At 40.2% G+C, this 26,032-nt stretch overlaps 1 protein-coding gene across 3 annotated transcripts; it reads left to right on the forward strand.

Annotated features, from left to right (window-relative positions):
• Positions 1-868: 868 nt before the first annotated feature.
• SOCS5 (suppressor of cytokine signaling 5) lies at positions 869-24,972 on the forward strand. 3 transcript variants are annotated; one of them, XM_081940771.1, is made up of 2 exons: positions 869-1,108; positions 21,303-24,972. In XM_081940771.1, exon 2 carries the CDS (start codon positions 21,315-21,317, stop codon positions 22,896-22,898), a length of 1,584 nt encoding a protein of 527 aa, XP_081796897.1. In that variant the 5' UTR covers positions 869-1,108; positions 21,303-21,314; the 3' UTR covers positions 22,899-24,972. The 3 variants fall into 3 exon arrangements, with proteins under 3 accessions (XP_081796897.1, XP_081796896.1, XP_081796898.1); XM_081940770.1 differs by having other exon boundaries at positions 870-1,239; XM_081940772.1 differs by lacking the exon at positions 869-1,108 and adding an exon at positions 1,270-1,547.
• Positions 24,973-26,032: the final 1,060 nt, after the last annotated feature.

Consider the following 26,032-nt stretch of genomic DNA (forward strand, 5'->3'; position numbering starts at 1 on the left):
TCCACTGGAGAACAGTCCAGTGATCCATCCAAGAGTGATGAAATCCACTAGTGAACCTTTTCCCAGCAAGCGGCCTTTCCTGAGGTTATAGCAACTCCTCGCTCCTCAGCTCCTTTCACAGCACCAGCTCGGTACCGAGCTTATCTGGATGCCAACGTCGCGTGCGAAGGCAGGGGAAAGGGCGACCGTTGCCGGCGCTAAAGTAACGGGTTTTTTTTTTTTACTTTCTAGTCCTATTCGCAATGAATCACGGGCTTTATGGAAATGAAGCGCCGCGCTCCTGCTAAGACGCCTGCGCGGTGAGGCCGTTTTCGCTGCGATTTCCTCAGTTTCGTTAAATTCGCCCAGGGCCTATTTTTGCTAGGAAACGGCAAAAAACCCGTCGACTCCATTTGCTGCTGCTGCTTCTTCTTCTTCTTCTTCTTCTTCTTTTTTTTGATCCACGACCTCGGATCAATTTGAGACTGAACGTCACTGTCTTCCGTAGAGCTTGCAAAACCAAAATATAAAAGGTGTTCACGGGTATTGTTGCAGGACAATAGGAGCCCACTTCACTGAAAGCGCTGAGATTGCATCCGGGCGAAACGCGTCGCGTTGCCATGACTACTGTATCTCCAGGAAGGCCTCTCTCCTGGCCCGTCATGCCAAATCGTGAACTGTCTTCCCTGTTTCAAGATGGCCGCCGCTCCAGCCTCCGTTCTGCTGCCGGGGATCCCGCCCTCCGGCTCACTGACGCGACTGACACCAGAGAAAGAGAAATGTCGCCCGGTCTATGGGCGTGGCTTCTATATCTTCGCCAGGATTGGCTCTCTGGTTTCTAACGGGAGAATGATGTGAGGCCCGCGTTGCTATAGGCTGCGCTGCGGCTGCACCGTTCCCCGCTACCGAGAGTAACTGTTGGACGAAGGAGCGAGGGAGCCGCTTTGTGCAATTGGCCACGCCGCTGTCACTCCTCCACCCTCCTCCATCAGTGCTGGTGGTGCGCGCTCGGTTTCTGGGCCTGAGGCGGGACTGCTGGTCAGGCCGCGCGAGGAAGGGGTCCGCATTATCTTCGCGGCAAGGGACGGAGGAGGAGGAGGAGGAGGGAGCTGGCGTGAGACGCCGCGAGGTAATGCCGGGACCCAGGAGGGAGCTGGCGCGGCGCTGAGAGAACGAGGCTAGCGGGGAGAGAGATGCGCTGGCCTTGCAGGTCCGCGCCTCCAGTTGCTGCCTCCGACACTGTGTGCAGCCGCAGCTTAGGTGGGTGAATCTGGTTAGCTTCGAGTTGAGCAGCCGGGAGAGGAGGGACGCTTCCCTTCCCGGCCCCCTTTTTCTTTGAAAGGCCCGTCGTCAGGAGGCTGGGGGGGGGGGGGGGAAGCGAGTGACATTCCTCGGCTGCCGCTTCCCGCCCCCGGACTTAAAGGAAAGGGGACGACAAGAGGATGATCCGCAAAATGGGGCAGTGAAAAATGTACGCTCGGTTTTATTCTGCAAAGCCCAGTTGGAGGGCTGCGAAATGAGTAGCTTTCCGGATTCCTTGGGGAGATTTATCTAAGCAGCTAAATACGGTATGCGGTATTTCTTCTACGAAGCAACACCCCCCCCCCCGTTTTTATTTTTTTATAATTTGGGGGGGGGGGGTCTGGAAGGCTCAGAAAGCCAGGTGGTAAATTCTTGTCCTAGCTGTCTCGTCTAAGTCTCGTGAAGGCATTGCAACTTCAAGGAGAGAAACGATAAATTAATAATTTTAACGATCATCTTAACTGGGAGGGAAAAGTAAAATGTATGGCTCAGAGCACTAGAAATTCCTTCCTTCATCATTTTGCAAGTTAAAGATGTAGCAGATGGGTGCCTTAAACGACAGTTCAGGGTGGTGGGCAATTGGGGCAAAAGATGAATTAAATAACATATTGAATGTTTGCATAGAAAAATATATTTTCAGCATGTTATCCTTATTTGATGAGAGAAGTTTTTGTTTTATGGCCTTGATGGTCAGTGAAGGAGACAATTACAAGCAAATACTGTGCTTGAACAAAATTGAACATATTTTTTTTTCTTCTGAACATGTGTCTGAAAACTACTTCAGATTTCAGTAATCAGTAGAGTTCTGTTACAGATTTGCTGACACCTTTTTCTGGTGGACAGGGATTCCTGTTAACTGGTTCAGTTATTCATAGTTATGCCACTAAACTTAGAATATGAAGAATGTTGTATAGTACCTGGAAGCTGTTCTATATATGATAGATGGGCAAAGGAGTATGTGTAACCTTAAACTGGTGAGGTTATGGCCATTGATTGTTCCTTCAGGCTATAATTGTTGTATATGAGCACATGAAGTTGCATGTTTTTATCTGTATTGCACTACTGAGTACAGTTTTGGACATATTGGAATCAGCTCTGTTCTTTGGACAATCATTTTTCCTGTGCCAAAAATGAAGGTCACTCACAGAATTGTTTTGAATGGATGGCAAATATTGCATCTAAGTTCACTTAAGATACTACTATATGCATACTTAAGAATGGACAGTCAAGAAAGCAAACAAATGAACCATTGAACAAATCAACCCGGAATTCTCACTGAAGGCACAAATGTCAGCCTTGTGAGGTAGACCTGAAACACAACCAAATGAGCTAATTCTAATTTATTGTAAAGCTGTATTAGCCAAATCTTGGAAGTCTTAAATTACATTCCCCTATCCCTGTGTCCTTTATAGCCCAAGGAACTAGGTAGAGTCTGTTGTAGGCCTCTTGCCCCAGTCACATTCCTCTTCAGGGCTTTTATCTAATGCTCCCTTGGTCATTTCTTTGCCTTGTCTCACAAGATCTTTCCCATTACATTACACAAATTATATTACTTTCAGACATTATGTGAATACCTAGTTCTTTTCTAGTGCTGGAAAAGGTAGAAGGAAAGAGAAGAGGATGACTAGCAGCACCTTTGAGCTAATGGACCAGATTAGGGATAGATCATCCTGAAGAAAATCTCTGTGTGGTTGCTAAGATTCAGAGCATAGAACTTCTGATTCAGTTAATCAGAAGTTCTATGCTCTTGTGCATTGACTTACTCTTATTGTCTTCATAAATGCTGATAATTTTTCCTTTTAGTTATGGAATCTACAATTTATATAATAAAGTTGCTCCTTAAATCTTATTACAAAGCAAGATTTCTAAGCCAGGTCTAAACTAGGCTCTTTAATTTCCCTGTGATTTATTTACATCTGTAGACATGAAACTGTTTCCTAATCATGCTCAGTATTACCTGTTCTGATTATTAATCTCTTTTGAGGTTGCAGATGTGAATTAGATTAAAAATTTAGAAACATATAAAATATTCATTGAATAATATTAGAACCTCCTTGCCTTTCTCTGTAGTAACAGGTGTAATCCATTACAAAATCCTTGGCTGAAGAGTTAGTTTTTCTTATTGTGATATGGAGATTACAATACAGATGTAAAGATTTTTACACAGAACAACCTCACTGAATTAACCATGTGGTGGTGTATTAAAGTGCATTTCTAGGATAAAAAATGTAAAGGAAATGTTAGAATATGAGAATAGCAACGACAAGTATGGTATGGTTTTGCTTATCTTGCAAATCAGTATTACTGCACTAAATTAAGTAATCTATGATTTATGAGCAACATTTCAGGTTTGTATGGATGGTTATATCTATGGTGGGCAAGGTAATGAAAGATGCAAAAAGAGAGAGAGTTTTAAGTTTACAGATAATTTGTTTTGTGTTTATACTATAGTTTTCATGTACTTTCCACTTTGAAATAGTGGAACTTGAAACTAGATAAAAAAATTACTCTTGGTACCACAAAAAAGATTAAAGGAACTGAAGATTGCATGCTGATTTTGCTGAACTTAATATTGCTTGGTTTTAAGATACAGTGAAGCTACTGAAAGGAAAGTAGAGTTACAGTAACTTTCTCTGAATTAACTAGATTGCCGAAAACTTAGACTTAATTTACATAGTAAAAATTGTACTTTCCCTTTAGTTCTTACAATGACATGCAGATAATTCATAGATAAAATCAGTTTTAGAAACACTGCAATTAACTAAGTGAATCCATGAGATGCAAATATTACAATGTTAAGTAAAACAATAAAGTTTAATATTTATATTGGAAAATCAGGCAATAATCAGGAAAGAAAAAAGTTGTTTGGCATTGATGTGATTTTATTGGGATATTTCTAAATCACTATTTGTTATGGTCACACAAACCCTTCATTTCAAATACTAAAACAATCACAATTTAGATTTTAGATTTTATTAGCAGTCTACTTTTTTAATGGAAATTGAAAAAAACAACAATCCAAGTGTTTAGGCTTCATTCAAATATAACATCAAATTCTTGAATTTATACTTCATAATTGCCTGCATGCTACTCGGTTTCACAAAGAGTTATACTATGCCATTACTATTTTTGTATAAAACCACTATCTTCTGAACTCAACTAGTTTTGTCAGCACTTGATAAGATTCATTCTGATATTTTGGAATATAGATGTACAATAAAGAAGGTTTGAGTATGACCGAGAAACATTTTGTATTATATCTAACATGTTATATATAGCATATAAACTGGATTGATTATAATGTGTAGTAGAGATTTAGAGCAACCAGGATTCATAAGACAAAAGATGATTCAGGACATGTATGGGCATACATGTACAGTGGTTAAGAATATATTTTATATTGCTTAATAAATAAAATCAGACTTGCCTTTCTACAGGATCACTTGCCCATTGCAGAGGATAACTATACAAACCCCAGGAAAGATGCAGCTGCTCTAAGGTGTTTCAAAACACATTTTGGCCTTGAAATATGGTTTTCTGCACAATCTAACACATTGTAGGAGAGGTCACAGTTTCCAACTTGCTAGTAATAGATTTAGAGCCAAAGTGGTTAATGCCAGCATTTCACTAGTAATGCCAGGCAGATGGGTTGAGGAAGTTTTGTCCTCAGTTGACTCAGCTGCACTTCTTACTATTTTGGTGTTGCTGAGTTCTGTACTGGCCAGATGAATTGTTACATTTTGCAATATTTAGTTTTTATAGGTGATAAATGCGTGCATTTAAAAATAGCCAGATAAATGCTGATTCTTTAAATGTGCAGAACTACGCTGCATTATAGTTCTGTGTTAAACTAAAACCCTAACAAGCACTCGTGCAAGACTAATCCTAACACTATAACCTATGGGAAAAAGTCAAAATAGACTTAATTCTAAATAAGCATGACTACAGTTAATAATATGTTTACCTTATTGTATGTTACTGTGATTGGTTGATTAGGAAAGTAGACTAGAAGAAAAGAGAAAGATAGAAAACTTTTTGGTTAATGTTAGGGTCATGTCTGTACTAATTAGAGTGTTGAAGGAAGTGATGGACAAACTTCAGTTATGCAGTTCAAGGGGTTCTTAATAAGTACAGAATAGTATTATCTTGTTTGCTGAAAACAAACAATTAAGAAAAAAGAATTGTGCTCTCTGGTTCCTAAATTCAAAGATAATTTAACCTCCAGACTGTTTCTAATATATAACAAAATATAGCCAAGAGACAAATCCTTGAAATTTAAAACTTGCACACTTTATTGTTTTGTTATGGCTAGTCCTAATAAATGTATTACCCAATTTGGGGATTTTGGATTTTTTTTAACGCACAAATTTGATTGTGTCCCTCCATAAGAACATAAGCAGTTCCCTTCTGGATTATCTGTTGTTGAAAATGTTGCATCTCCTTCCTCTTCTTGCCTTCCTGTAATGAATGTTTAAATTTTCTTAATATTCTCCTCCCCCCCCATATTTTCTCTGGATGATTCTTGTTAAAATCAGATTTTCCTTTTTTGATACTTGATAATATTTTTTTTCCTTTGAAAGATCCAAATCCCATAGAAGGGTCAAAAGCCATCTTCCAGATAGTCTTCCTCATAGTTTAAACTTTGAAGTTTGGATCTTAGTGATAGAAACAGAGAACAATCTATAAAAAGAACGTCTTGAAGGTACATAACTTAGAATTGAGTTGTGCACATCAAACCACATCTCACAGACAGAGCAATAGTAAACTAAGTCGTTGACCAACCGCACTCAACGTGTAGTCCTCAATGGAACTGCATCTACATGGAGGGAAGTATGCAGTGGAGTACCCCAAGGCTCTGTTTTAGGCCCAGTACTCTTCAACATCTTCTTCAATGATTTGGATGAGGGAATAAATGGGGAACTCATCAAATTTGCAGATGACACCAAGCTGGCAGGAATAGCCAACACTCCAGAAGATAGGCTTAAGATACAGAAGGATCTTGACAAACTTGAACATTGGGCACTATCTAATAAAATGAAATTCAATGGTAAAAAAAGTAAGGTTCTACATTTAGGCAACAAAAACGGAATGCACAGGTACAGTATAGGTGGTACCGTGCTCAATAGTAGTAACTGTGAGAGGGATCTTGGAGTTCTAGTGGACAGCCATTTAAATATGAGCCAGCAGTGTGCAGCAGCTGCCAAAAAAGCCAACACAGTTCTAGGCTGCATCAACAGAGGGATAGAATCAAGATCATGTGAAGTGTTAATACCACTTTATAATGCCTTGGTAAGGCCACACTTGGAATACTGCATTCAGTTCTGGTCGCCACGATGTAAAAAAGATGTGGAGACTCTAGAAAGAGTGCAGAGAAGAACAACAAAGATGATTAGGGGACTGGAGACTAAAACATATGAAGAACGGTTGCGGGAACTGGGTATGTTAAGAGTTTAAGAGAAAGAAGGACTAGGGGAGACATGATAGCAGTGTTCCAATATCTCAGGGGTTGCCACAAAGAAGAGGGAGTCAAGCTATTCTCCAAGGCACCTGAGGACAGAACAAGAAGCAATGGGTGGAAACTAATCAAGGAGAGAAGCAACTTAGAACTGAGGAGAAATTTCCTGACAGTTAGAACAATTAATCAGTGGAACAGCTTGCCTCCAGAAGTTGTGAATGCCCCAACACTGGAAGTCTTTAAGAAGATGTTGGATAGCCATTTGTCTGGAACGGTATAGGGTTTCCTGCCTAGGCAGGGGGTTGGACTAGAAGACCTCCAAGGTCCCTTCCAACTCTACTATTGTATTGTATTGTATTGTAAACTCATTCATGCTCCTATGACATAATTACATATACTTTCTAGATGGCCAGATCTCTTTTGATCTTATAGGCATTCTTGGAATAAAATGTAATACTGGAGAGTGAGGCTGATTTGTAGCATGCTTTGCATTTTTAAGAAATGATATTAGAAATTGAAAGGATTTTTTTAAAAAAATGTATTGTTGGTAACTTGTTGGTTCCAAGTGGCATCCAGTTGGCAACTTTAATCATGCAATGCTGGTTTTGCAATTTTTATGCGATCATGCCTTAACTAATGTTTATAAATATAATTATTATAGCTACTTTAGATAGTGGGATCAATGCAATCATTTTTAATCTGCTATCAGAAATCTTCAGTCTGCTCATATATGATTCTTAAGTATGCAATTCTGTAGGTTTTTTTTTTTTGCAAGAGCAAGTTGCTGAATTCAGAGAGACCTACTTCTGAATAGATTCCCATTGGGATACATCGCTAATTGGACCGATTCAGCAACTTTTTATTCTTGGATAATACTGCTAGATTTATTTCCTTAAAATTTGTCAGTTACTTTTTTTTTTTTTAGTAAAAATGGAAAATTTGGGCCCTTACATAGTATTAACAAACATATTTGTCTATAAAGACCTTATCAGTTCTGTATTTAAGAAAATATTATAGTTTAGATAAGTTTCAGTTTTGTAAAACCTCAATTTTCAGATGAAGATTTAGCTTCATCCAGTTAATATTTTAGTTGGATAATCTTATTGTAATAAATAATCATATCAGTGTGTTTTGTGAATTTGATTAAGTGCTATGTCAGAATTATGGTATTAATGAAAATTTTACTACAGATAATACTTATGACTGGTCATTTTATGACTGTTCAGAGTTATGATGACCTTGGAATAGGTGATCTAGGACTTGTAAAACTAATTTGGAAAACTGTCACCCCCGCCCAGTGGTTTCCTGACCACATTTTGGATGCTTGGCAACTCACTCAACTTATCTCATCTCACCTCAACTTGCCTGGCCTTATCCTATCTTTCATATTTGTATGGCTGCCAACCTCACAAAAGCATGACTTGGGCAGCTTGCAAACAAAACCAATATATAAAAACAGTCTCCCCATCTAATGGGTCCAGCCTCCCTGCAATGAATAGTAGGACTAAAGAAACACATGGTAATCAGATGCCATCTGATCATAACAAGGGAGACACCAAAAACTCCCCCAAATCCAGATTGCATAGTCATTGCTTCAGTATATGCATTGGCTATTGTCCCATGACAGGCTCTAGTGGATCAGAGATAGACCCATGTCATTTTGGTGACTATGCACCCCTGAGCCATTTCAGATCCCACTCCTAGAGATTGAAGTTCCCCAAATCTGGAGTACTCAACTGCCAGCCCAGAAATGTTGTCAAGAAGCTTAAGCAGGAAAGTTACTGTGCTGCAGGGAGGCTGGCACAACAGCTGCAATTCTGACTGATTCCTAGAGCCCAACTTAATGAACAGTATCTCACATCTGATGATCTGTAATGCAGTGCTTCCGAAGGCTGTAAGAAATGCCTGGATGACATTCACCACTCCTGCCCCAGCTCATGACGTGCCCCGAACCCAGCTGGGCATATCTGCAAATGGACTTGCTCCCCTTCTTGGCCTAACCAGGTCTCGGTGATACCATGTCAGGAAGTCCCTCTCATCAGTGATTAAATCATTAATTAGGTAAAACGGCCTATGCAGGGTAGGGGAGTTCACAGTAGTCTTCCGCTCTACTGCAACCTCCCCCCTGCCTGGCACTGTCCGCACTTCCAAAGCCACAGCATCTCACAACAAAACAGATGGCGAGCTTTGTAAACATCTTCCATCTTAGCCTGTTCTCCAGCCCACTCCTCTAGGAAGCAACTCAAACAGGTTCTTTCAATAGCAGATCACTCAGGAACAGCCAGACCAGTCTGAGAAAGCTGTCGCCAAATTTTTAAAAAACCACTTAGTTCAGGGATGTCAAACTCAAGGCCTCTGAGCCAGATGTGGTCGAATCCAGCTCATAGAGCTGTCCTGGTCTACCCAATGCAAAGAGAAAATATCAGGCCAGTGTAGCTTCGGCCCAGTCTACCCAATGCGAAGAGGCCACAGCCACCTGTTTCCCTGAGCTCAACCACAGCCCTGATGTGGCCCTTAGTGAAATTGAGTTTGACACACCCGACCTAGATCACAAATGTGTCAAACATGATTGTCACAGTAGGCATGGTCAGCACCATAAAACAGCATGCCCTGCCATCCTCCAGCACAGGTTTTCAGCCCAAAAAATCTGAATTAAGTCAAGCAATCCAGCTTCAGCAATTTCAACTTCCTTTCGGGCAAATGCCACTCCAAAAGAATCCCTTGAACTGCACATGCAGCATACAGCTCACAAAGCATACAATTACAAGAACAATCGCTTCAAAGCTTTCACACTCTCCACCATCTTAACCATTCATCTCCTTTTCCAATTTTACATATTTATCTTGATAAGAAGCAAAACCAAATGTTTTATCCTTAAATGCTGATAGGAAAGGAACTCTAACTGAAAAGCACAAACTTTTCACAGTATCTTCTGATGCATGAGCTGGAGAAATTTGCTGAGTTTTTTATTTTCTTAAGTTGGTTCTCTTCCCGTTGGTCTTTTTTGGTCAGATTTTATAACAGCTCAAACTTGGAAAGCTAAAAGTAAGGAATAATAATAATAATAATAATAATAATAATAATAATAATAATAATAATAATAATAATAATAATAATAATAATAATAATAATAATAATAATAATAATAATTTGAATTTATTAGCCGCTCCCTTTCCAGGCAGGACTCGGGGCGGCGTACAATGGAACATATAGAACATAACACATGTGTACAAACACATAAACATACATATATACAAAGACATACATGCACGGAGGAGGTAACAAATTACAACATTTAGACAATTAAAATCACCATTAACATACCCCAATAGTAAAAACCCAATGTACAATTAAAATTTAAAATTTAAAAAAGACAGTCAGGAGGAGTAAGAAAAATTACGGTTGAGCCAGGCCAGATAATTGAAAGAGGTGGGTCTTCAGCTGTACACGGAAGGAGCGGAGATCGGAAGTAATCCTGATGTCACGGGGGAGGTCATTCCACAGGGCTGGGCCCATCACAGAGAAGGCTCTGCTCCTGGGTGTCGCCCCCCGACACTGTTTGGTGGACGGCACCCGGAGAAGTCCCTCTCTGTGTGAGCGAATTGGTCGTAGGGATGTGTGGGGCAGGATGCGATCCTGCATGTAACTAGGTCCTGTGCCATGAAGCGCTTTAAAGATCATAATCAAAACCTTGAAACGCACTCGGTAGACCACAGGAAGCCAGTGCAGCTCGCGCAGGAGAGGTGTTACAGGGGAGTATCTAGTCCTCCCCATAATCACCCGCGCGGCCGCGTTCTGGACCAACTGTAGTCTCCGAGTGCATCTCAAGGGAAGCCCCATGTAGAGAGCATTGCAGTAGTCCAGGCGAGACGTCACTAGCGCATGGGTGACTGTGCGTAGGGCATCCTGGTCCAATAAGGGGCGCAATTGGCGCATCAGGCGAACCTGATGGAACGCCCCCCTTGCCACGGCTGTTACATGGTCATCCATGGACAGCCGGGCATCTAGGAGGACGCCCAAATTGCACACCTGTTCCATGGGGGCTAGTTGCATGCCCCCAATGGCCAGAGATGGAAGCACCTGGTTGAACCGGGAGGCCGGAAGCCACAGCCACTCCGTCTTGGAAGGGTTGAGTTTTAGTCGGTTGCCATCCATCCAGACCCGTACGGCCTCCAAACACCGGGACATCATTTCGACGGCCTCATTGGGGTGGTTCGGGGTGGAAATGTATAGCTGAGTATCATCAGCATACAGATGATATCCCACCCCAAAACCACGGATGATCTCGCCCAGCGGTTTCATGTATGTGTTGAACAGGAGAGGTGAGAGCACCGATCCCTGTGGCACTCCACATGTGAGTGACCTCCGGGTCGAACTCTGCTCCCCTGCCAACACACGTTGCGTCCGGTCAGAGAGGTAGGAGCCAAACCACCGTAAAACGGTGCCCCTGACTCCCAGCCCCTCTAGCCGGTGCAACAGGATACCATGGTTGATGGTATCGAACGCCGCCGAGAGATCTAATAGGACCAGGATAGAGGAACAACCCCTATCTCTGGCCCTCCAGAGATCATCAACCAATGCGACCAAGGCCGTCTCCGTGCTGTGCCCGGGTCGGAAGCCGGACTGGCGCGGGTCTAGATAATCATTTTCCTCCAGGTGACGTGGGAACTGCTGTGCCACCACACTCTCTACAACCTTCGCTAAAAAAGGAAGGTTGGAGACTGGACGATAATTGACTAGGTCCGTTGGGTCCAGGGAAGGCTTCTTGAGCAGGGGCCTCACCACCGCCTCTTTCAAGGCGGCCGGTAGAGACCCCTCACCCAGCGAGGCGTTCACTAGGCCCAGGAGCCAGTCGCGCGTAACCTCCCAGGATGCCAGTACAAGCCAGGAGGGACACGGGTCCAATAAACATGTGGTGGGTCGCAGACGTCCACGCAACCTGTCCAAATCCTCGATGGCAACCGAGTCAAACTCCTCCCAAAGCGGTCCCTCAAGACTCGCCACGGGCGTCTCTACTGGACCACTGAAAGGGGCCCATCCCATCCGGATTTGAGCGACTTTGTCCTGTAGATATTTCCCAAACTCCTCTGCTCTGCCCTGTAAAGGGGCTTCCCGCGGTCTCTCAAACAAGAGGGAGCGAGTCACCCGAAACAGGGCGGCACGGCGGTTATCTGCGGACGCAATAAGAGCGGCACAATGTTGACGTTTGGCCGCTCTTAATGCCACAAGGTACGTCCTCAAATAGGCTCGTGCCTGTGCTCGGTCAAATTCGGAACGGGAGGATCTCCAACGACTCTCTAGGCGTCTCTTGTGGCGTTTCATCACCCTTAGCTCCTCGGTAAACCAAGGGGCCAGGGTGGTTTGTCGCCGCAGGAGAGGCCGCAAAGGCGCCACCCGGTCTAGGGCCCCGGTAGTCGCACTATTCCATGCGTCCACCAGGTCCTCTACTCGGGGGCGGGTCAGGTCCACAGGAGGTGGCCCAAGCTCCGTCTGGAACCTATCTGGTTCCATCAGGCGCTTGGGGCGGAACCATCTAATACCTTCTGGTTCCGCCTCCTTGCGGCGGGGGGTGGCACCAGGGAAGTCAAGCCGGAGAAGTGAGTGATCCGACCATGACAGGGGAATAATGGCTAGATCCCCTATTCCCAGATCACTCGTCCACTGGCCACAGACAAAGACAAGGTCCAGCGTGTGGCCTCCCTCGTGAGTAGGGCCCTGAATTAACTGGGTCAGGTCCATGGCTGTCATGGAAGCCATGAACTCCCGAACCCCCTCAGACGCTTCTCCCATCGACGGCAGATTAAAATCCCCCATCACTAAAAGTTTGGGGGTCTCAACCGCCACCGATGAGATCAGCTCAAGGAGTTCAGGCAGGGCCGCTGACGTATAGCGAGGAGCCAGGTATACTATCAGCAGGCCCAACTGCCTCCCTGGGCCCCATCTCACGACAAGGGACTCACACCCGGATGTCTGTGGCACGGTGAACTCTCTCGGCTCTAAGTCTTCCCGGATAATCACTGCTACCCCACCGCCCCTTCCCTGGGCCCGAGGCTGGTGAAATGCTTGATAACCTGGAGGGCACATTTCCACGAGGGGTAAACCACCCTCGCGGCCCAACCAGGTCTCGGTTATTCCTGCGAGGTCCGGCTCCCCCTCCAAAATTAGATCGTGGATGAGGGGGGCCTTATTGACAACGGACCTCGCGTTGCATAACAGCAGTCTCAGGCCTTGGGTCTGTAGATCCTGACCACCTAGTATGCAGGGGTTGGTACAAACGACCGGGAATGACCAAAAACCCCGGTCTCCCAACCGACTACGCGCTCTTGATCTGTCCTCGCACCTGCCCCTCCCCATGACCGTTGGTATCAAGGAGCCCTGCGCAGGAATGCTATCTTCCCTCTCCTCCCCCACTCCGCTCCCTCCTCCTTCGACCACACCTAGGTGCCTGGCTCTTCCATCCCTCCTGACCTGTTCCTCCCCCCCACCCCTGGAACCCCTTACAATTTTTAAAAAACAATTAATTAAAAAACCCCTCAATGTGCGCTTCCTCCACCTCTCTGGGTTAATAAACCCGTCCTCGAGGTGGGCCCTTGAGAGGGCGGGAGGCCATAACTGCGAGAGGGGGGACTCCCGCAGTAAAATAAGGTCAGACCTCGCATACATGATAAATGATAAATAATAAATACATAAATACACCGGGCTAAAGATGGATACTGGGTGCTAAAGGTGTTAAATAAGTCTACCCGTTAAAAATCATGACAGAACGGCAACCAAGATTACAAGATGAGAGAGATGGGTAAAGAAATAGGTAGAAGTGGTTAAAAAATAAGTAGGGCCTATAATCTACAGTTCTCAATAGTAGGGGGTTAGGCAGTTCTTAAAGATCCGTAAGAGAGTGAGCAGATGATCCATAGCGGACGGGGGGGGGGTTCAACAGCTCCCCGCAGTCCTTCCAAGCCCCAGATGGTAAGGGGTTAAGCCGTCCTCAAAGTCTATACAAAGGCAAGCGGATAATCCATAATGGGGAGGGGGGTGGTGTCGACGGCTCCCCGTGAACCTTTCAAGCCCCAGCGTCGCCTGAGCGCCATTTCAGGCGGCCTCTGTTATTCACTCCACACCTTCTGCCCGCCTCCGGCGCCCTCCAACAACTCCGGCGACTCCGATGTTTCAATGTTTCAAGCCCAGCTCAAACCTCCCACGACCTCCACTGGGCTTCTGGTAGGCTCGGGGCTCCCAGCAGGTCCAGCGGGGCGGGGGACTGATGTTTAGAGCCCCCGATGATCTTCCGGGCCGCCTCTGCCACCAACGCCTCCCTCCGCCTTCTCTCGTGTGGGACGCCATCGTGTCCCCGTCGCTAGCCGCTCAGGGAAGACTGGAGAGTAGAAAAAGCAGGAAGGGAACAAAGAATCCAAAGGATTGAGGGACAAATTGAACAATGGGAAAATAAATGTAAGCAGACTGTTTAAATAAGGTTTTGTTTAAATGGTTATATAAGTGACAGTATAATTGAAATAAATTAACAGTAAGGCATAGTATAGTGCTTACTTAATTAATAACTATATCAAACTTCATTTTAAGCCTATAAACAGTTTTTTAAATTGACACTGGTCACATTTAGTTTTAAACCATCTTTTTGACAAGTTGAAAAGGTATGTTTTTTAAAATGTATAAATAAAATATGTAGTTTATAAATTTCAGGGCAAATGGTCTGAGTTGTAATGCTTATTGGGAAAGATTTCTGCTCAGTACTCCTAACACTGTTGCCTGTCTGAATTTTAAAAATTAACAGAATTATATTGTATGAATTGGGCACTTGGAAGTCCTAGTGTTATGTTAGAGGACTTAATCACTTAATCTATAATAATGGATACTTTTCAGCAAGGATAGAAAACATCTCTATTCAGGCTTTATTAATCCCTATAATGGTGAATATATTTAGATAAACTTTTCTATTAAAATGCAGTACAGAATTCTGTGATAATTGAAATCATTTTCCCAGTTACATATATACTAGAATTTATTAAAATGTGAAGTATGACTGTGGCAGGAATTAGCTGTTTGAAGCTTTTCATATTAAAATATTAGAACAAGGAGTTTTAAAAATTGTGAACATTTAAAATCCTGCCATTATCTAAGAAGCAACCCAATTGAACCCAATAATTCCAGTGAGAATATATATGTATTTTTTAAACACACACATGGAAACACAGCAGAAGAAGACGACAGTTGCAAAGCACTTTCTTATATGTTAAGAAACCTGGGATGGAAGCATTCATTTAAGTCACATTGCGCAAGCTTGTTTTGAAGATTTAGTTAAATAAATTAAAGTTATCCATTAGGTAATCATGAGCCCCATGGTATATATGAAAGTTGGTGGTCTTTAAACAATTTTATCAGTTTTGTTCATAATCCCTTTTGTAGGTCTGTCACCAGTAAGGACCAAAGTTATTTGTTATTTTATTAGTTTGACTTATCCAATAGCATAAAAGATGGGCAACACCTTTTAGTTATCCAATTAGTAGATGTTGACACCTGGTAAGGGACAACTAAAACAAAAATGTATATATGATGTTGAACTCTAATTTGGGTGGTCTTGCAGTCTTTGGCAGTTATATTAATAAAAAGTAGAGGAAATTGTTTTAAGGTTGACTGGTTGTAAAGCATTCAGAAATTGGAAAAAGAGTCTTTATTATTCATCTCTAACAGAAAAGAAGTACAGGTAATCCTTGGTTAACAATTACATATTCAGTGACTGTTCGAAGTTATGACAACACTGAACAAGGGAGTCTTGTGACTGGTCCTCAAAGTTCTGGCCATCCTAATACTTGTACAGTCACATGATCGCAATCTGAATTGTACTTAATAGGATTGCAGCATTCCACAGTCACAGGATCACCATTTGCAACCTTCCCTGTTGGCTTCCCTCAAGCAATGCCAATGGGGAAGCTAGAAGGTTGCAAGTCTCTTCCGTAAGTCTCCCTCACCTGGCAGGAACCACCTCTAACCCAGCTACACTGGCCTCATTGGCCACTTGCATACCCTTTACAGCCAAGTAACAACCATTGTTAGTTCTGCCATGGCTCATCAGTCATCTGCACATTCTACTCACCTGGCAGCAGCCACTTACCTGTTTGCCAGCCTGCTTGTAAACATTTGGGACTTGCAACTTCCTGCCAGCTTCCCCAGTGATTTTTGCTTGCTGGAAGCAAAGTTGCAAAGAATTCTTTACCTAATGACCTGTGATCCTTGCTTAACAATGGCAACAGAAACTGCCAGGATTACATTACTAAGCAATGTAGTCATATGATGTTGTGCTTTACAACCACATTGCTTTATCATAAAAATTCTGGTCCCAGTTAACTGTTGTTAAGCGAAGACTACCTGTACGAGCATCAGTGAAAGAATGCATGTGGGTTTTCAAAAAGTAGTTCTTTATATCATAGATTTTCTAAAATATAATTCAGACTTAGTTTCAAAACAGTAAAATAATCTTACAGCAGTGATGCAATAAATATATAGCACGCATGAGAAAATGTACAATGTACACCATCCAGAGTCGCTTGTTGAGATGGGCAGCTATAAAAATGAAATTTAAAAAATGTTGCTGTCATACACAAATACAGAACAGGTGCTAGAGGTACCTCTTCTGTCTAATGGTGATATATCCTTCACCTCCTTATATGTTTTGATAAGGCACATTAGCCTATTGTTCTTGGTCCTTGTCTAATAGAAGCAATTTCTTTGGTTTTAGTTTTCTCATATAGTTCTGTGGATGTTATGTCAGATAGATCTTATACTTAAGATTTTTTTTCTTTTGCAAACCCCCCCCCCCCCCTAAAGTGCTCTTTTGCCTAACACAGATAAAAAAAAGTAAAATGAACCTGTGGGAAAGAATCAGGTTTATATATGAATCTGTATTTATGAGTGTATAATATTTTTCTGAATGTGCAGGCTTTAAACTCTGCCATTCATAGTCAGCATTTTCCCTCAATACCCCCTCTGCTAGAAATAGATCGTCTGGAACAACCCAGAAATGGAGGCTAGATAGGGTTGGGGTCACTATCTCCTTTGATACCTTTGATTAACGTGAAAGTAAGCAAAACATTAGAACAGTTGCTTCAGAAAGCTGGGTTAAATTAAAACAATATTAGAAAAGATATGTATTTATTTATGGAAAAAAAGGACTGGGCCTGTAGTCCTATGCCTTAAAGCTGTCTAGCTAAGGAAAATTATAGAATTAATCTTATAAAATTTGTATTTTTAATTTTTTTTAAAAAAAATACCTTACTAGGCTGTGCAGAAGATGAGAGAGCCCTTGTCCACCCACCTATCATAGTTAGAGGAAGGATGAGGCAGTTCCTACAAAATAGGTGGTACAGTGGGAGCAATTTAGCCATTGCCCCAAAACACAAAGCAACTCCAAGGTGTGAAGATCAGAGGGCCTTCTGGAAACCACCAGCTTTCCTTATGGGGTTCAGCCATTTGATTAGTAACAAATACAGACATATGAGATCTCAGTAAGAAATACAGTAAAACCTCAATTTAACATTTAGTGAGGGGAAGAGGTGTTTGTTAAAGCAGAATACCTGTTAAATTTGAACCAGGCTTTTATTCATGTACTGAAGCAGATTTTGTCAGTGAACCAAAGTCTGTTATATTAAGTCCAGTAAATTGATGATTTATTGTAAAAAACGCCCACTCACCCCAAAAAAAGGAGAATCAGGACCAAAAAATGATGCCTAGAAGTTGAGTTATTCTAAAATTAGTTGATTCCCTGTATTTTTTCCCATTCATACCAATCTTAGAACTTTGCCCATTTGTTTTAGTAATGAGAAGAGAATGGTTTGTCATTCTTGCATTCATATGATGAGTTCATCAATAAAATAGATTTTGGATATAGTCCAATATGTAGATACCTGGAAATAAAATGTGTTGAATAAAGCTGCCCTGTGGATACACATTCAAAAAGGTTTGAAAGAATTAACAAAATACTTCTGTGCATTCATGTTCAGAAGTGTACCCTGCTAAATTATATAAGGCTTACTCTTAAATAGGCTCAGGATCATAATGTTAGGTTTGCTTATAACTTAGTAATAGATATTTCTGTTACCTTGAATACAGTAATTACTATTGCTTTGCAGTTGGTGTTCTTTCCCATCTGCATTACCCTGAAGGTACCATTCTTGGGATAGAAACAAGGTCATAGATTACTTTGCAGTGGCTGTTTGGTACATGATTGCAGCTTCTCAGGGCTTTCTTGGTTTAAATGAGATCTATGAGAACTGTATTCATTATGTGCATCGTGGTTGTTATTTAAATTTGGCTTTGTCTGAGATACTAATTTTTGCCTGTGCATGATCATGAATAGTTGATGATTGAACTGCTATAGCCTAATAACACATACATTAGAAAATAACACAGCTCCGCTACTTTAAACAAATGATCTGGCTGAGTGCCATTATAAATGACTATGACAAATTTGAGGAATAAATATGGCAAGGAGATACTATTTTGTCTTACATATATTCTATTTCACTTTATAAAGGTAAAGGTTTCCCTGTCCAGTCATGTCCGATTTTAGGGCACAGACCTCATCTCCTTTTCTTGACTGAGGGAGCCAGTGTTGTTGAAGACATTTTCCATGGTCATGTGGCCATCATGGCTGTACGCCAAAGATGCACAGAACACTGTTACCTTCCCACCTATTAATCCACTTGGATTTGCTTGCTTTCAAATTGCTGGGGGAGGGGGGCAGGAACAGGAGGTCACTCCGTTGCGCAGCACTTGGATCTTTTATATGGGATCCTAATTATTCCATAAATTAGCAGTAGAAACCTTAATGCACACAGGGACTCCTTCCCCATCCAAACCAAAATTATTCTGGCATTTCATGTATGATATGCCTAGTTTATTTTATTTTCAGTCATAATAGTTATGATTGAATGAATATTTTTTTCCAGGATGAAATACTAGCCTTTATTTCTTAGAACATTTGATCCCAAATGTATTCAGAGACATTACTGGAAGTAAAAGCAACAGACAGCTGGAAACAACTGCTTCATTTTGAAGTTTGATGGGAAACCCAAATTGAAATGGCACAAATTACATCATTTGCATTGTCCTATAAGAATGGAGATATAGGGATAACATCATGATAGTCTTGGGAGAATTGGGAGTGACTCAGTGAAGTGGCAAGAGGTTAAAAAAAATGGTCAGAAGTGACCTGGAGGTGAGAAAGGATGGAAGAAGGCTTAGATCGGAAATGTGACCAAGCAACAAAAATGAAAAGGAGGCAAGGAATAGAAACTGGGTGAATGATTTTCACTCTTCATAAACTTGTCATGTTGAGTATAGATAGAAAAATTGTAGACCACTGACAATTAACACTAGCATAGGAAGAGCCATTTGTTTCACTATATTATGCTTGTATATTGTATTTCATTTCATTTTGTTTCTGTTGATATGTTGGGCCTTAGGCAACAGCTTTTTTTTAAAAGACTTTTCTTTAAGTCTTAAGGTGCTTTTTCAAGCGGCAAATGGACTTTCTGTTTTTTCTTTGAAGACGTTTCGCTTCTCAGCAGCTCTTGCTGAAGAAGCTTCTTGGATGAGAAGCGAAACGTCTTCAAAGAAAAATCAGAAAGTCCAGTTGCCTCTTGAAAAAGCACCTTTGGGACAACCATGACCTGGATGATTGAGAATCTCCATAGACAAAATATTTTTCTCTATTGCAACTAAACTGTGTAAATGGAGAGCTCATATTAACTGAAGGTGATGTTGAAGAATTGTTAAATATTAGGACCTGGAAGTATGTTTAGGTAACATAGTACTGAAGATTACCTTTCAAGTTGCAATCTAAGAAATTGGAAACATTCAAGTCCAACTCTTCATATTTCAATATTTCATGATCAAAATCTGTGATAGAATAAAGAACTAAAATAGAATGCATAGTAGCAAATGTGTATTAGTATCTTTCCTACTTGTTCCTTAGATGAAACATGTTAATCAGTCTGAGGTGGAATACAACAGCACATAATTACCGTAGTATGCATGATATATTGATACTGTAGGTTGCTGTTAAGCAAAGCAGTGCTAATAATACTTGTGAACTGAAAATAAATTCTAGTCTTTCAAAGTGTTCTATCATTTTAATGGCAACCATAAAAATTACTTACCTGGAAAACTAATATTAGAAAAGAGGTATATATTTAGTAGCCTTTTGATGTTGAGCAGCAGCTGGGGGAAAAAGCAGGCAGCCTGCTCAAATGATCAGCCAACTCCTCAGATCACCAACCACTTTGTGGGTTCAGAATGGTTGCTTTAATGTATTTGCAGATGAATAGAACACTTTTTACAGGGTTTTGCTAATTGTTATCTTTTAGGAATATTGTAGATTTTAGCATTTAAGCTACCATCAGTGGGGTTTCAGGGAGCTTTTTATAATCTCCAATGATCCAGAATTGTTTACAATTATTTTTAATAGATTTTGCAGTTCATTAGTATGAAATATTTTAATAAACCTATCAAGTGAATGGGATACTCAATCTAAATGTCATTATAAATATGTTTAATATAGATATATTTTACCATTGAAATCAAACTGAAAATTCAATTCTAATATGAGTGATAGCTGTGGTTAATCAAAGTAAGTCTTAAAGCATATGACCTTTTTGTACAGAAGTTTTTGCATCAATATTTGTGTCATTAACAGTAAAAAGGAAGTACTGAGGGATCAGTGTTGGACTTTCTGTCTAATTTTGCACATGCATTCATATACACGGACAAACACCTGGAAAGAAAGAGAGAGAGAGATGTTCAAAGTCTGTCACATTTGAAACTATATTTGACATGCTTAAGTTCTTGAGGGAGGACTTGAAATCTTACATTCATCTGGAAAGAACCCACATTAAATTACATACCAACGGGAAAACCAACGGCACTCCAGTAGTTAGGCCTGACCATTTGTACTCCTCTTGTCATTTGGGAACTTTCTGCTATGGTCACCCAAAAATTGACAAGGACAATAGTAATATATATCTTGTGTCTGTACCTGGCAACATGATAATTATATATCTGACTGAGGCAGATACTGGCTAGTTGGGCATGTGTCCAATTACTCCTACTTATTTTAGTAACTCTAATTATTAACCCTTTTCTGCAACATAATGATAAGCACTTGGAAGTACATGCTGTATACGAAGGCAGAGATGGTTTTCTTTAATCCTATGGTCCTTATGATATGTCTCAAGTCAATTTAAATGTAAAACTTCACCCATTTGGAATTATTTATATATTTATTTACAGTTATATGTTAGGCATATGGAAACAATAGTAAAGCACGGAACTGGGAGGAAAAATTAGTATTTTTCCCAGTTACCGTAATGTAGCTGATTTGTATTAAAGTAACACAATTATTTCAGTTGCTTAATATTTTATTGATGTTTAGGTTATAAACTGAAAATGAGATGAATTATTTTAATTTTATTCATGAATTAAGTATTCAGCTATTTATTCTTTATTCAGTAAGTGACTTTCCTAAATTAATTGTCTTTCTGTCTTTGTGATGTAGGTAATATAATCCATGGGTAAAGTTGGGAAAATGTGGAACAGCTTCAAGTACAGATGCCAAAGTCTCTTTAATCCTGAAGGTGGAAATAGAAATGAAAATGTAGACATAAATTCCAACAGTGCGTCTGTTAGAGATAAAAGTGTTTGTGTGCCTGGTGCAACTCAGCAGCAACCAAACAGTCCTTTGCAACTGAGTCTAAATACTTCAAAAGGCTTTTCAAGAAAGAATCAAAACTGTGCCACAGAAATCCCTCAGATTGTTGAAATAAGCATTGAGAAAGAGATTGACTTGAATGTTGCCCCAGGAGCTAAATTTGCACGAAGGGATTCCTACTCAAGGCATGCTCCATGGGGTGGGAAAAAGAAACATTCCTGCTCTACAAAAACCCAGAGCTCATTGGAAAGTGATACAAGATTTGGCTGTTCTCACTTGCAAAGGAGGGAAAGAAGATATGGTGTGAGTTCAGTTAACGATACAGATAGCATCTCAAGCAGAACCATAGGAAATCGTTCTCTGAGACAAAGATTGCAGGAAACTGTAGGCTTATGTTTCCCTATGAGAACTTACTGCAAACAATCTAAGCCTCTTTTTTCCAACAAAAGGAAGATCCATCTTTCTGAACTAATGTTAGAAAAATGTCCTTTTCCTGCTGGATCAGATCTGGCCCAAAAGTGGCATTTAATTAAGCAGCACACCGCTCCAGTGAGCCCACATTCTGCTATTTTTGATGCATTTGACTCCTCCTTGGCTTCTACAGAAGATGAGGAAGATAGGCTGAGAGAGAGACGAAGGCTCAGTATAGAAGAAGGTGTGGATCCTCCTCCCAATGCTCAGATACATACTTTTGAAGCTACTGCACAGGTTAATCCGCTATATAAATTAGGGCCAAAGCTGCCCCCTGGCATGTCTGAACTGATGGGAGACTGCAATTCAACAACACAAGGAAGTTGTGATTTGGAGGAAGACACAACTACTCTCTGCTTGCAGTCCCGTAGACAAAAGCAGCGCCAAATATCTGGTGAGAGCCATAGCCACATCAGCAGGCAAGGAGCTTGGAAAGTACATACTCAGATTGATTATATTCACTGCCTAGTGCCAGACTTACTTCAGATTACCAGTAATCCCTGCTACTGGGGTGTGATGGACCGTTATGAAGCAGAAGCACTTCTAGAAGGAAAACCTGAAGGCACTTTTTTGCTCAGGGACTCTGCTCAAGAAGACTACCTCTTCTCTGTGAGCTTCCGCCGTTACAACCGATCTTTACATGCACGCATCGAGCAGTGGAATCACAACTTCAGTTTTGATGCTCATGATCCCTGTGTGTTTCACTCCTCTACTGTAACAGGGCTTCTGGAACATTACAAAGATCCAATTTCTTGCATGTTTTTTGAACCGCTACTTACAGTTTCTCTAAATAGGACTTTTCCTTTCAGCTTGCAATATATCTGCCGTGCAGTAATTTGCAGGTACACTTCCTATGATGGGATTGATTGTCTTCCTTTGCCAACAATGTTGCAGGACTTTCTGAAGGAATATCATTATAAGCAAAAGGTTAGAGTACGATGGTTGGAGCGGGAACCAATTAAGGCAAAGTGAACAGAGTTCAGAATCCCTAGTAAACTCACATTGTGATTTTTTTTGTGTATGTGTTACAGTATACCATGTTAAGCACATCAGTGTTCAGCTTTTAATGTACTTCGAGCTTATTGTGTTTATGATGCTGCCTCCAGTTAGTTGTGAATACCTCTTGAAACATGAACAGAACACAAAATCACATTTTTCATCCATTTTAATTTGCCAGTTACAAAATATGTCTACTTTCTATTACAATATTAATATAAGACAGCTATTGGGCATTAACTTTTAAATTCTATTCAGTTTCATAATTCACAATAAAGTAGTTTGCTAACTTTTTCTTCTTGATTAATATGAGCACTAAGATACCAAAAAATGATTCCATATTTAAATTCTCAATTTAAAAAAGTATTACTTTTCATACTTCACTATCTCCTATGCCACTTTTTATATCAAAACTGTTTTAAGAGGAAAAATCATAAGTAACGGGAAATCACTATAACATGTCATTTCTATATTTTTAAATCACGTGCATTAAGAAGTTCTGTTCCAGTATTTGGTTTCAGGATTGTCTCCAAATTAAGATTAATAGATTAATCATGTGAGAATAATTAGATAATTAAATTTGCCAAAAATGAATATAAATAAATAGTTCTAAAACAGAGGGGAAAAATACTTTCAAATATTATAAGTAGATGAAACTTATAGTCTAGTAAAGAGGTCCCCAATCCATATACCAGCACCACAGTGCCATGCAAGCAAGTGAAGCTCCATCCGCGCACATACAGGATCCAGGCAGTGCGCAAAACCATGCCCTGCCAGTCTGTGGAAAAACCGCCTTCCACGGAACCAGTCCGTGGTGCCCAAAAGCTTGGGGGGCTTCTAGTCTAGCAGGTCTCATGGATGCAAGGGAAGTTTACCCTGTCAGCACAGCAAAGGATCAATGCCTCTTCAGATAAGTCCATGTGCCATAACTTGTTTCATTAATCAGGGTCATCTTCACTCTGCTTGTTCTAAATTAACACTTTGTTATTTTAAAAAATCCAGTAGCTTCTAATTAATCAACCACTGCAATAAATATATTGGTTAAGATGAACTTTGCTCTTGAATTAACAGTTGGAATTTGTATTAACTCAGAAGTTCTTTGTCTGGTCTGCAAGTTCTGTTCAAGAGACTTGTGGAAATGTAGTGTAACACTGAAGGTTATCTGAACTAGATCTTGCATTTGATTTTTTTTTCTGATCATGGTGATCAAGGCCATTTAATCTGGGTTGGATTATGAAACAGGCTAACACAACCTTGGTCCAGGTTTCTGCTTTTCAAAATAGAATACTGCTACAGGTTACTGCATTTAGTAATTAAAGGAACTCTTAATAGCCTAACCTTATGCCCATTATTTGTAAAAGCATTGTTTCTGAGGACGCTAGTACTAAAGAAAAAGGTTTATTTAAATATGGGTTATGCACTTCAATTGGTAGAAAATTAATTGGGATCTTATGAACTATTTAATTTATTTCAATTTGTGTGGCTTGTCAAATATAAATTAAAAAGCTTACCACTCTGATTTACTTCTTCAGACAGTATTTTTACATATCTGCTTCAAACTTGGTTATAGCTTAGACTGATCCAGAACAATTAATATTCTATCCTGTTTTCCTCTGATGCCTATTTGATGCATCAGAACAGTTGTATTTGTAAATCGTATAGCAGCTTTTTTTATAATTTGCATATTGTGTTCCTCCTTAAGTGAAATACTTTGGAAAACTTGCTCTTTTGCTCTTTTTTTCTTTGGGAACAGAACATATCTTGTTTTGTTCTAGCTGTGTTTGCACTAAAATTTGTATTGGAATACAGAGTCCCTTAGTTTTGCTTATGTGTCTTGTATCAGTGGGTAGTTTTCTTAGTTTCTTAACCAGTTGCCGACAGTATATTCTTTTCCATGGCAGCAAACTTCAAAGCTGCATATACAAGAAAGTTATATTGTAAGCCAACAGTAACCAGTTCATCCACATATGTGTTTTTCTTCTGCTTGGTGTGCCTTGTTACAGCTTTTTGTGTGCGTGTGTGCAAATAAAGTACAATATTTTCAATTTTATTCTTGTACAATTACTCTTTTATATTTGCAAAGCACTTCTTGGAGTTATTAACATGTTTTGGACCTTGGAAACAGGGTCAAATCTACATGCAGCTATATATTCCATTCCTAAAGTAGCCCGCATGGCAAAATATATTTAATAAATATATTTATTTTATTTTATTTATAAATAAATAAATAAAGATTCGTTAGGCAAGCTAACTTATTCTATAGGATGGTTGTGGTGAGATAAGACTGCTATATAGGTACTATTACCTTGAGTTTTTGGAGGAGAGGCAGGATACAGACCAGACAAAACTTTTAAATAATTTGCAGCAAAATGTTTGCTGGTCATGCCACCAAATTTCAACAACAATGTAATTCTCTAAAATTCAAAGGACAACCATTTCCAAGTATTCTTGATATATAGATACTAGATATTTACGATATAGTCATCAGAGCTAAAGAACATGATATTCTCTTATTGAATGTAGGCATATAGTATCTTAACTGGATCAATTTATATCACATCGTATATTTTAGGCATGCAGCTACATTTTAGCAATACTTCAATTTGTGGAGGAAATGGATACATTTATTTAACTGTCCATTATTGACTTAATTGATCTTCAAGTTTAAGTACCTTTCCAGTTGCAAATCTAATTCAACTTCTTGTTGCCGACAGGAATTTTGGATTTGATTTTCCCAAGCGATTGAGATACTAGTTGTTACAGAGATGTAGGATTCCTTGCCTTGAGATAAAGTCATTGCTCTAGGGTTGAGAGACTACCCTTCAAAGTGATCTATAGCACTATTAAAAATAGAGTGGGTTATTTTTGTCATTTTGTTGTTCATTTCATTTTAAAAACCTAAGAGTACTGGCTCCATTTTTAAAAACTGGAAATTGCATATTTTTCCAGAAAATTAATATTTATTTTTTATTGTATCAGAAAAAGAAATAATCAGTTGAGTTGAAACTGGAATGCGGTATAAACTCCACAGTTCTAAATGTTAAAACCAATATATTTTTATTTCTTACTGTAAAAGCAAAATGGTGCTCCATTCAAATCTCAGGTTCTGT

Source organism: Natrix helvetica (assembly GCF_964273705.1).
Source record: "Natrix helvetica genome assembly, chromosome: 2".
NCBI lineage: Eukaryota > Metazoa > Chordata > Lepidosauria > Squamata > Natricidae > Natrix > Natrix helvetica.

Bases quoted from the DNA above. Each gene is read 5' to 3' on its own strand.
- SOCS5 (XM_081940771.1), top strand. From the start codon at position 21,315: ATGGGTAAAGTTGGGAAAATGTGGAACAGCTTCAAGTACAGATGCCAA.